The sequence below is a fragment of the Musa acuminata genome, chromosome BXJ1-4 (genome assembly GCF_036884655.1).
Source record: "Musa acuminata AAA Group cultivar baxijiao chromosome BXJ1-4, Cavendish_Baxijiao_AAA, whole genome shotgun sequence".
Classification (NCBI taxonomy): Eukaryota; Viridiplantae; Streptophyta; class Magnoliopsida; order Zingiberales; family Musaceae; genus Musa; species Musa acuminata.
Genome location: NC_088330.1, coordinates 37,228,206 through 37,240,691, shown reverse-complemented (window position 1 = coordinate 37,240,691; position 12,486 = coordinate 37,228,206). Strand labels below are relative to the sequence as shown.

The 12,486-nt window shown below is 36.0% G+C and overlaps 1 protein-coding gene and 1 long non-coding RNA gene across 2 annotated transcripts; both read left to right on the top strand.

The window, feature by feature from the left end:
* Positions 1-2,892: 2,892 nt before the first annotated feature.
* Positions 2,893-3,483, top strand: LOC103983486 (uncharacterized). Its single transcript, XR_010508086.1, has 2 exons — positions 2,893-3,099; positions 3,179-3,483. It is a non-coding gene; the product is annotated as an uncharacterized LOC103983486 (long non-coding RNA).
* Positions 3,484-9,103: 5,620 nt separating this feature from the next.
* Positions 9,104-10,103, top strand: LOC103983042 (uncharacterized). Its single transcript, XM_009400180.3, has one exon. The coding sequence runs from the start codon at positions 9,242-9,244 to the stop codon at positions 9,740-9,742; it is 501 nt and encodes a 166-aa protein (XP_009398455.1). The 5' UTR covers positions 9,104-9,241; the 3' UTR covers positions 9,743-10,103.
* Positions 10,104-12,486: the final 2,383 nt, after the last annotated feature.

Here is a 12,486-nt window from a genome sequence, read left to right as displayed (position 1 = left end):
AGGAATTAAATACGCTATATGACAGCCACATAAGCATTATAATATTATTATTATATCTATGAGGGAATATTCTATTCATGTTATAAAATATTATCCTATACCTAATCCACTATAAATAAATTAATTAATTATTATTAAGATTACTTACTATTTATATAATGTTACTATAATTATAATAGTTATTTATCATTACAATAAATATAAAATAGAAGCGTAAAGATACATGCATCTGCGACAACCTTGTTTTGATGTAATCAATTCTATTTCTAGTGTTTAAACATTGGATAACATATAACAAGTTCAGAGATTTGTTTTTGTCTCTTCCAATCAAAAATGAAGTTTCATAAGCACTAGCCAATATTTTTGGTTTGGTTCCATATTTTTGGCAATATAGGAGGAGGAATGATTGACACGGAGGTCCTACAAGAAAAATAGGTCAACCTAAAATAATAAATGATTCTCAATATCTCAATTATAATATCTCTTTTCTATCACTTCACGTCTTCGAATTGACGATTCTATTCTTTATAGATAGAGAGCACACATTTTTATGATAGCTTATGTCTTATAACTTACATACAATCATTTTCATAAGAAATGAATTAAATTTATAGTCATATTACTAAAACGTCATCATGGACATAAAACCAACGAAGATTGGAAGCTTTATTTTAGTTCTTAATTTCATATACGGTTTGAAAATTTGTTGCCAATGGATGCACGAGTTTGAAATTTTTTAACTTCACTTGCCAATCTAAATTATTATGCTAGGTTTCTTTAGTGAAAAGCCTATATTATGCTTATTGGAATTCATGGTCTTTTAAAAACCCAGGTAGGCATTTAAATTCTAACTCATGTATTTGTTGAGGATTTTAGGCATGAGATGTATGATTTATGAATTTTGATAAGTCAAGTATTTGGTTGTTATTGGTATGATCTCGTAGGCTCGTAAGGAATTATTCGTTATGAGTATATTTGTATGATTTTACCTTATAAGCCCCGAAAGATATCTCTAGGAGTAAAGGTGAACCGACGTAGTATTCCCCCTAGGAGAGGCAAGAGCTTCTGGCTCTCCTTCTAGCACTAATTTGATAAGTTAATATTTGGTCATCATTAGATTGATCTCGTAGGCTCACGAAAAATTATTCGTTTTGAGTGTACTCATACGATTTTATCATTTCAAGGCTTGTGAGTCCAAAAAAAAAACCATTGAGGATAACGGTGATCCAATGGACTTATAAACCCCTTTGGTTCTACTACTCCTCAACGAATGTGAAACTAAATATCTTTATTAGTACTCCTTTCGTAGGGGAGCTAAGAGCTCATAACCCTCCTTCTAGCGCAAATCTAATAAGTCGGTATTTGATCGTCATTAACGTAGTCCCGTAGGCTCTTGAGAAATTATTTGTTTTGGGTGTACTCGTATGATTTTGTCCTTTTTGACCTCGTGAGCCTCAAAAGATATATTTGAGGGTAAGAGTGACCCGACAGATTTATAAGCCCTTGATTCTCCTACTCAATCAATGTGAGACTAAATGTCTTTATCAATGCTCCCCAAGATGAGCCAAGGGCTCATAGTTTTTCTTTTAACGTGAATTTGATAAAAAAATTTAGTCCCACGTTGATTGAGGAGAATGAAACCAAGAGCTTATGAATTTATCGGATCATCTTTATCCAAGTTTATAAGCTTCGAAAGGATAAAACTATATTGAAATATTCAAGACGTAAGATAGGTATTTGGATGATGATATTTAGAATTATGATATTGGGAATGTTTGCCTGAAATCTTTGTACATTTTGGGTCCTTTTAATGGTAAAAAGTACATCACACAAGAAAATGTGCCGAAAATTAATGGCTATTTAAAGGTGTGTAGGGTCAATTGACTTGATGATTAGCCATTAATAGACCATCTATTGATATTTAATGCTCACGTCCTAAATCATAGGTCGGGCAACCAACGCAGAATGCTTAAGGGCTCTGTAGATCTACTGATCGTCAACCCTTCACCAGCCTTTTATTTACTTTTAGATTTTAAATCAGTAATGGAACTTTTGTAAATCTTTTGTTTTTCACACAAAAAAAAACTTCTAAAACGATTTATCGGATGAGATTTCATATTCTTAATTAATATATACTAAAATATCATTATTTTAAATTTAAAAAATTTGAAATGAGATGTATAACATTTCATAAATAATAAAGATAATTTTTTTTGAACAAAAGATAAATAATAAAAATAAAATTCAAACTCAAGATCTTATGATGATATACAAACATCTTTAAAGCTAACCAACTTAACTCGATCATTAAGATTTGATTAATAGTGCTGATATATTATTAATATATTAATATTTTAAGTATAAAAATGTATCGAATGAGGTTTTAAATTCTTAACCCTTGGTAAGTAAATATATTAGATATTGAGCTTTCAACTTGATTAATATATTTTCTGAGTATAAATACTATTAATGAGACGTTTTATTAATTTTAAAAATATGTATATATATATATATATATATATATATATATATATATATATATATATATATATATATATATATATATATATATATATATATATATATATATATATATATATATATATATATATATATATATATCAGTTCATGACGTTTGAGTCCACTCGGTTGAGTGTATACATATCGCAACAAATCTTTTTACAGATAACATGTCAATTAGGATTAAAACATTTCTGTTACAATCAAATTAACTTAGTTAAATTATTATTATTATTATTATTATATATATATATATATATATATATATATATATATATATATATATATAACTTTATTTTATCAGATATATATACTCTGATCATATCCGATAAAATGTCAATCAAGTTTGTTTTCGGGCTTCTGTTTCTAAAACCAAAAACATATTGTGGAGCAGCACAAGAGAGGAAAGTGAAGTGGCGTCTGTTTCTCTTGGTCTCCTCGGTTCTTCCGTCGCGGCAGACACTACAATACTGCCCCTAGATGGCGGGCGAGCAGCACCCGATCCCCCGGCCGTGGATCCTCGACTTTCTCCTCCCCGCCATCGTCATCCTCCTCATCGCCGCCCATGTCTTCGCCCTGGTAATCAACCGCCACTCTTCCTCCCTCTCCTCTTCGATTTGCCCCTTTCCAGCCCTTCATACGTGTTTGTTCCTCTCAGGTTTATTGGATCTACAGATTAGCCACCGACAAGCAACCGCAAGCTGGCCCGGAGCGGAGAAGCAAGGCCCATTAATCCGTGAGTTTGCTTGCTCGATAACCGGTTATCTGCTCTTGCATTTTGTTGTACGCTTGGTCTTTTGCGAGAATTGCATTCGATCATTTGGGCATTTTGTATATGTTGTTAAGCTTGGGTAGCATTTGGAAATTGGGGATGAGCTAAGAGATGTACATCGTTTGTGTTTAAAGCATTTCTTGACTTGGGAAATCCCAGCATTGCTATAACCAAAATTATTTGTCTTCTTCGGTACAAGTGTCGATGGCTCCATGTAGGCATCAAGCAAGAAAGTACTGCCAGCTTACTGATGGATCTTCGTAGGGTGCATTTTACTTTTGTGTGTTGGGAATTGTGAGCTATCTCCAAAGATTAGAGACAAGCCTTCATGGGTTTTCATCATCTATCGAACACTGAACATAGGCAAAATTTATCTCAGATTTGGGTATTTTAGATTTTGCAAATTAGCTATTAGGGGAGCATTCTGATAGATTTGTAGTTAATTACATCCGTTAAGCTTGTTTGGCTACTTTGCAAGCACTTGGTTCCATCTGTAGCAGCTATAATTTATCTACAAAAACTTGCTGTAGGTGGTTTCTGAGAATACTTATTGTTGCTTCTTTCATCCACTTCGTCTGAAGGATTTCTTGTTAAACTTTTGTTATCAATTTGTCCAGGTCATTAGAAATTTCAGAGACTTCTTGTGGTTTCAATGGTTTTAGGTTGGCTTTCGGATTTCAGCAAAACTTTTACAATTTTCTATAAAATTAAGGGTGACAATATTCAGAAAAATTTCCGAAAAACACATTAGTTTCAGCTGAAACTGACGGTTGAATTTTTCTGCAGCCACAGATTAGGATTTTGTCTATTCTTATTCTGGAGAGGCTTGAGTTTAGTTATGTGTTTTATCGTGCCATTAGAAAAGTCACGATGCATACATAACATCTGGCTTCCCTGATAACTAGACCTGTATCGTTTACATCAAATAGCGCTTCAGTGGGCAAAGAAGCTAGTATTTGGAGGTAAGGATTTGGTTTACTACTTGAAGCATATTGTTAAAGATGGAAATAATATCAAATTGTTGATATCACGACAATAAGAAACTAGACATTTGGACATTACATTCTAGCTTGAGACTAAATTCAGTTGGGAACAAAATAAAGAAAAATGGTGGAAATCTTATATACTTAGGGAGGATTGTTGAAGGAAAAGTTGAATAACAAAGATAAAAAATGGGTCACATAGTGACTAGGCTCCTGCCAATATAGGTTGTGGGAGGATCGATATGTGAACTTTATTTTTGTTAGCAAAAGGACTGTTCCTTTAACTTAAATTCTAGTCACCTAGATACATCGTAAACAGAGGTATGATACATAATATTGTTGTGCAGGATGGGCTGGTAATAATGAATCTGTTTTAGGTGTCAAGATTATGGAAAACATTTGGTAGTTCTGCAGGATAGATTAGTGGTGAAATTCTTGAGGCAGATGGATATACACAATAATATTCCAGAGGTCAACAGCACGATTACACTAACATTACTCATGATTAAGAATTTATAAGACGAAGGTAATTCAGTTTTTGAAGTCACAGTAAAATTTTAGGAGAGGGAGGTATGAAAATCATCTTTCTCTATTTTCTCGAACTTCATTTCGAGTGACAGAAGGTCAGTATGTAGATGTAAATTCTTTGAGGTGTTATATTACGAATAAAAATTTTGAATAAAAACAAAGGTAGAACAAACTATTATGTGCATTTAGCTAGGTTTTGTTAGTTTTTCCTGTAACATAAGAAAAGTCAAACTCCAAAACAGGCTCTTCCTCTTTCTTCTTGTTTCACCTGATTTCTTCAGTCCAGAATACTTGTGCATACCTGAATATTAGCCTACACAAAGCATCAAAACCTTGAAACGAAACGACTGTGGGTTTTAAGACCTGACCTATCAATTTGTAGCAAGTGTTCGTCCTATAATCTGATTTATTACTTCAGAATTCAGATATTGACTTTAGCTAGTGATGAAAATATTTGTGTTGATGAGTGGTTAAATGTTCATGACTGGGCTCCTCCAGTGGCTTGTTTCCTGCCCCTCATCATTCGGGAGATTCCTGGAAAAGAAGTGCTTAGAGTATTGAATACACTGTATACTTATTTGATGGAATCAAATATGGCAGTCGCATCTGATTAGCCACTCTTAGTGTGATTTAATGGAATCAAGTTTGATTAGTCACTCTTAGTGTGCTTAGGGGAGGAGGAGGAGGAGAAGGCAAATGAGAGGGAGTAGCAGGTGGACGCTGAGGCAGGGGAGAGCGAAGAGGGGGACGGACGAGAGAACACTGAGGACGCAAGGTGGAGGGGGAGGAAGAGGATGAAGAGGCAAAGAGCCTTAAGGGTATTTCCATACAAATAAAAAAAATAAGGATGCCCCAAGTAAAAATGGGATAATATCCCAAAAAGGACAACAATATGAGTTTTTTTCAATAAATTAGCCTAAAAAAGGTTTCAACTAGTATTATTCGACTTTTGGGATTAGATTGATCAATACCTAACCTTGTCTTGTACTTTTTCTGACAAGGTACTTATGGGATTAGTACCATTTGTATTAGATTATAATAGTATTAATCTAATACTTGTTTGGTTTAATATAATATCTATTTGTATCAGATTATTTCATTTCAGTAGAATGTGAGTTATTTTTGTTCATATATTTAATTTGTGTATTCGAATAATGGAGGTTGCGACAAGAGCAGCTCTCTACTTTTGCACCAACGAAGCAAAAGAAATAGTGCAACAGCCAACTCAATACACCACTTGAATCGCCGTAACGTTGTCTTCTAGATTGGTGGATAGAGAATCGTAGGCACTGTCAATTAAGTCGTCCTCGAAAGCACAGATAAAAGGCCAAAAGCAGCAGGTTGTCTGACCCAAACCTTATATCTTTTGTTTGGAAGGGCTTTAAGAAGCGGCTGGTGGCATCAGATGTGGCGTACACTCCAATGTCAACCAGTGCGCCTGAAGCATTCACAAATCCATGGAATCACCCGATGCCACTTAAAGCCCCTTGTAGCAGGAGGGGGATGGAGCCATCCTCGATCTTATTAGTACTACCAATAAGGTCGACTTACAGCTGGCTCTGATGCCTGTGGAATCCAAATAGCCAGATATCCATGTAAGACGACTTGTCAGATGGACCCAATCCAAAGAAAGAAAGAAGCAACAGATCAAGCTGCATGCACCTAAGAAAATATGAGCTGTAAAGCTCTATCCCTTCCCTTCAAACATGCTTCCATCTTGGTGGCCGTGTTTTGGTGCAAGCACCACGGGACCAGACCAGGAATCTCTATACTCAATTCGAATGGCCGTAATATACTGTTTGGAATGGTATATTAAGATCCATCCCACATTCCAATCAATGTACTACTATTCCATCGTCCAATCAATGATGCCCGCCCGCTAGTTTTCATCAGATAACACGGTTAAAAGCCGAGTTCGCTTCCAACATAAGGTGCAGAGGAGAGAGAGAGAGAGAGAGAGAGAGAGAGAGAAGATACTGAATTATTCTACATTTATAGATCAGCCACCATTGTAAGCCCCTTAAAACATTGTGCTGTTTCATTAATCAGGGAACGCTTTGGGCGTTGTGATGCATTGTGTTGGATACGGAAGCACTGCATGAGATACCACTTCATATATAGTGAGTGGTCTTTAAGATGGATCTCGGGCAATGCTGCTATGGTGACTAATTGTGTTCTCAATGAGATAAAACATTTCTTTGAATTGTACAGGTATTGGTGTAACTGGACTCTAATCAAATCACTAGTTGGCTTTGTAGCTCTGGACTGTAAGGAATCTTGTTAATGGCATAAGCCTTTCGATTAAGTCTTTTGCTGATGTCAAGTGGTGCTGCTATATATATCAATAGAGTAACTAATAGTGTTAGTCATGATTGCGGAGAAGACCATGCTAGATTAAATGTAACACAGGATTAGTTCCATATGAGAGAAAACATCAAAAGGAAGGTTATTATGACTTCTTGTCAGCTGAGGAAATTATTATTAAGCATAGGTCCAAATCCATTAGATGAAGCTCGGAGATGTAAATCGAAAGTTACATTTATGATATATAGAAACCTCAGAAATTTCTAATACTATTCTTTACATGTAATAGAGCTTAACTGGGTGATTAAAAATGTGACAAGGCCTGATGGTTTCCAAGCTAAATTTTATAGAACTTGTCATCACATTATAGATACACATATAAGAACAATCATCAAGGAAATTTTTGTTTTCTTCAGAACTCTAGGAGAACTGAATAAATCCAAATAATTGCCTGGATTTTCCATTTAAATCTTGTTGTACTTTGCTGTATAAGTAAATTGATAATTAACATAATTAGGATAGTGATCAGGAGGAACATGATAACCTCTAGCTTAGTTGGCTATTTACACCAGAGAGGAGGATTACAGATACTATCATCCATCCTCTCGGCTCCCTATCATTTTATTGAAGATATGATGCAAAATTGATTAGGTGGAATATATATATATATATATATATATATATATATATATATATATATATATATATATATATATATATATATATATATAATGTATTCATTCACCAAGAATCTCCAAGCTTGTCAATGACAAGAGTGTTGAGGTATCATCATCCTGGAGATCCAGGATCGAGACAAACCTTGTCTCTTTGTGACTGGACTTCAAATCTCAAACCCTCATCCATGTTGCGAAGACAGCTTGCTGGTTTTGTATGTGGGAACATGTAGAAAGAACATAAATGGGTGCTCGCTCCAGAATACATCTTCTCCACTAGAAAAGGATGAGATTTTGATGATTGAGTCACGCTGATTGTATAATTCTTGCTACCTAACGGAGGGGTGTGTGTCACCTTCCATCACACCAAAGGCGACATGATTCACCACCTAAACCTTGGGCAACTCTCTCCTACCGACCATGAATACAAGAAGCGTCGGCAGCAAGAAGGAAACGTGGTGGAAGGATTGGGACATTAGCACCGACACCTCTCCTGGGTGTTTTCGCTCCCAGATTTTGCAATGTACATTTCTCTGGATGTCTATTTTCTTTTGACGAGGGTGAAATAATAGAGTTGCACCTCTGCTTCCTTCGTTCATTCATGTTTGTCATACATAGTTAACGCCTTCAAAAGTTACCCTGTGATAACTGAGAACATTGATTTTGTATTGAAGTAATTGAATTTGCTTAAATGATGAGATGCCAATATACGTGCAATCTTACTCAGGTGTTAAAAGAAAATATTGATTAGTTTCGAAAGTAAGCGACATAAAGCCCTTAATAAAGACATAGTACTTAAGAAATTCAACAAACACTTTGAAAACAAGACAGATCAGAAAGATCTTAAATGTTTTAGGTGTAAATATTTATTGAATGATGTCTCATCTTTGAGGAGGGTTCGATACTTAATCATCATCATCATCATCATGATATAAAAGATTATTTTTCGAGACATCCGACTCTCGAAAAATAATGAAATAATTGGCAAATCCGGAATAAGAAAGACCATCATCATGTATGAAAAATGCCACACAAATACTAATGATTGTGTCAAATCGGAAAGAGAGATTGGATCTACCCTTACTAAGCGAAGGACCCACACCAAATTCCTGGTCCCACATTCAGAGGTTTACAAAAGTCATCAACACACTGCTTCTCTTACCAGGGACAAAAAATTATGAACAACGTGAGATGCTGATGTCTAACTTAATAAAAAATATAATTGCTTGGTAAATTGCCAAAATGATTCCACCTTCTCTAGTTTTGAGGGGTGCAAAGCAGCAGAGTCTAAAGCATTTCGTGGCCCCCGCCCTTCTCCCATGTAACCAGCCTGTCCACAGTGCTGGGCTTCTCTTTCTCTCTCTATCTACCCTTAGCCTTCCTTAAGTGCCACCAAAAGCTAAGAGAAGAAGCCAACCTCAAATCCTTTTCTTCTTCTTCTTCTCTCTTCTCCTGCAACCATGGGCTCCTTGTTCGAGAATGTCCAGAAGAAAAGGTTCTTCCCCACCATGCCTTACAAGGACGAGCTCCCCACCTTCCAAGTGCAGCAGCAGCAGCAGGACACCCACCTCATAGGCCTGAGGAAGCGGATCTCGTCTTTCTCCGTCAAGATCCAGCCCTTGTCCTCGGTCTCCACCGAATGGGCCATCAGGCGGTGCAAGTCCATGCCGTCCATCGGGGAGTTCGCCGGTGGGCCTCTGAGGAGGTGGTGGGGCTCGTGGTGGGGGTGGATCCTGTCGAGGAAGCCGGTGTTCGCTCAGGACATCGAGATGAACGAGGAGGAGACGGCCATGCTCGGGTGGCATAGCAAGGGGAGCTGGCGGCACATCTTCCACAGGGTGCGTTCGGAGATCAGGAAGCTCATGCGATCCAACTCCCTCCCTACCACACAGGGATTTAGGTATGACTCGGTCGGCTACGCACAAAACTTCGATGATGGGAAGCCAGAAGAGCTATCATGATTACTTACATCCACAAGTATATATCTATATATATGTGATGATGATGATAAGAAAGAGACTACTGTTTGAAGATGTGTAGTGCTTCGTTATTATTATCATGCTGTTATTCTTTAGTTTTAATTTCTTGGAGGGAGAGGGAGAGGATTAAACGAGGTTGTAAGCTGTGCGCTTGTGCTGTAAGAAGCGTTCGCTTTGACAAGGAGAAACCCTCGGAAATCTTCTGCTAGCCATGGTGGGAATGTGATCTGTACTGCTTCACTCTTACTCTTTCTTTTCTGTAGTTATAATTCAAGCAAATAAGATTTGAAGCTGTACTTCGTGGTCTATGTTGAAGAAAGAGCTGCTTTGCTTTGCTGCTTTATGTGTGTTGTGTGTGTCGGTTGTAGTAATTAACCATCACAGATCTATAGATGTTGGCTATTAAAGACACAAAAGTTACGGTCCTGTTTTGCCGTGAGAAGTAGATCCACCCTCGTAAGAGAAGACCAAATCCAACTCAGATTCTTGTGGCAGGGCAAATGGGAATCCACCAGAACGGAGAGGACATGTGACGTGCCAACCTACACTTTGGTACTACTGCAAGCTGCGACCAACTAATACTTGGATCGAGGACATGGGGGGGGATGTGTATGTATGCATTCATGTCATGTGGCCACCACCTTTCTTCCTTGCTAATAATACTTCATGATTGAGTCGGTGTTGATCTCGCAGCTGTGAGTATGAAATCTGGATGACAGATCTGATATGCTGTAAAGATGCCGAGTTAAAATGTCAGGATCACAGCTCAAACATAGGAGAAGGTTTCATATAACCTAATAGCTTGAGCTTGTTGGGTCCAGCAGCGGCCCCCCTTGTTGGCTACATTAGTGAAATGCACAATACCAACAAAAGAAAGGAAATGGTAAATTATTCATGTTTATATATCTTTTGATGGTGTATTATTCCAACACAAGGGATATACAATAAATTAAATCAATTTTTCTTGCAGCAGCTAACACACATGAACATGCAATGGGTCTGGAAGAGGAAATGGACAAGTCCTTAGCAAATATTGAAGGAATAATTCAGACTTTGAGAGCAACTGCTAAAAGAAAAGCTTACGGTGTCAAGCATCTTCTGCACACGCAAAAAAACACTGATTGCAGCTATAAAAGAGAAGTCTTGCAGACAAGTATGTTCGAGTTTAATGTTCATAACATTAAACCTCTGTATGAAGTTTTAAAAAATTTCTTCTTAAATCTTCTTTAAATTGTCTAAGAGCCACATAAATTGCTCACTAGGGGCATTGTATCAGGTCGGGCACATCCAATATTCATCTTCTTTTATAGGTATCAGATCAAGGGTTTTGTCTCGACTATTCGACTCCCACTCGGTGTTGGATCAAACTGCTTCGGATCAATTTGGATCATTCCAACATCTCATATATATATATATATATATATATATATATATATATATATATATATATATATATATATATATATTGGTTGGGTAGAGTCTTTGAAACATTGAATTGGTTTAAGATTGAGAAATCTCGGAAGTATATAGTACAGGTGATTTAGGCATGAAAGGAACAGCATGCGTGGACTTGAAGGACGAACGAACATTCTTTTTGGTAGGCATGCAGAGTCATGAATGAGATTGTTAGGCCGCCATGTAGAATTTGCTCCTTCATTTCTCATCTTTGTTTGTAGAATATTCACGTTGATCACAGACTAATATATGTCTGAAAAGATTGACCAACAAATTGTGAGAAGAATGGATTCAGGTGACTATACATCTTTTCTTCTTTTTCTCGCCTTTTGCTCGAGTATCATCACTCTTACCTCTCCATGTATTCCATCTTTCTTCTTTACTTACCTGTATGCTAACTTCTTGGTCCTGACATATACAACAAGTTTCTCTGTTCTGAATTGGAATCGAAACGTCCAATCTTGGCAAAGTCGTGATGTTTTACCTAAAACAGATTTGTTGCACAAACAAGATCGGAGAAGCAAGGTTAAGGAATGTGGAATATGACAGGGAAAGAAAGACCATTTCCATTGAAAGCAGGCAGGGAAAGAGAATAAGAACACACACCAATAAATCATTTCCATTTCAAAAGCTCAAAAAAATATGTTGCAAACAATTTTGTACTCATTAAATAAATTCTCTTTTGTTACGAGAAACTAAACTTTAATTTAGTGAAGACCTTCATCATTATTATAATACATGAAGGCACAAAGCATACGACAGAGAGAAAGAGAGTTGAAATTAGAGCTATAGCATATAATATAGTACTAGTGCAATTAGAAATACATTTGTATTTTAATATATATTAAAAAAAAATGAGTGAGTCTTTAGTTGTAAAATTATTTGTGTGTTTAATAAACAATAAATAAAAAATAATATACATTGACATAAGAGTTGTTTGATAAAATTATATCTAAAAATTTACTAATTATTATATGAAAATTTTATCTTTCTTAAATAAAATGAATGTATATAATCTTATAAAAAAGTTTATATAATGCAAATATATTATAAATGTAATCAAATAATAAATTTTGCGTGAGAAGAAGTTAAACAACTTAAAAATCGAAAGAATGATTGAAAAAATCAGAGTTATAATTTCTATCATACCGTGACAAATGTTACCTCAAGCATACATGTACACAAAAGTATCCTACGATTTGCATGTTATTACCCAATAAACTTATTGACAAAAATATTAAATGACATCAAGATTTATATTTTCAGAACAA

What these genes read in the sequence shown, in the direction of transcription:
- LOC103983042 (XM_009400180.3), top strand. Translation starts at nt 9,242, where the DNA reads ATGGGCTCCTTGTTCGAGAATGTCCAGAAGAAAAGGTTCTTCCCCACC.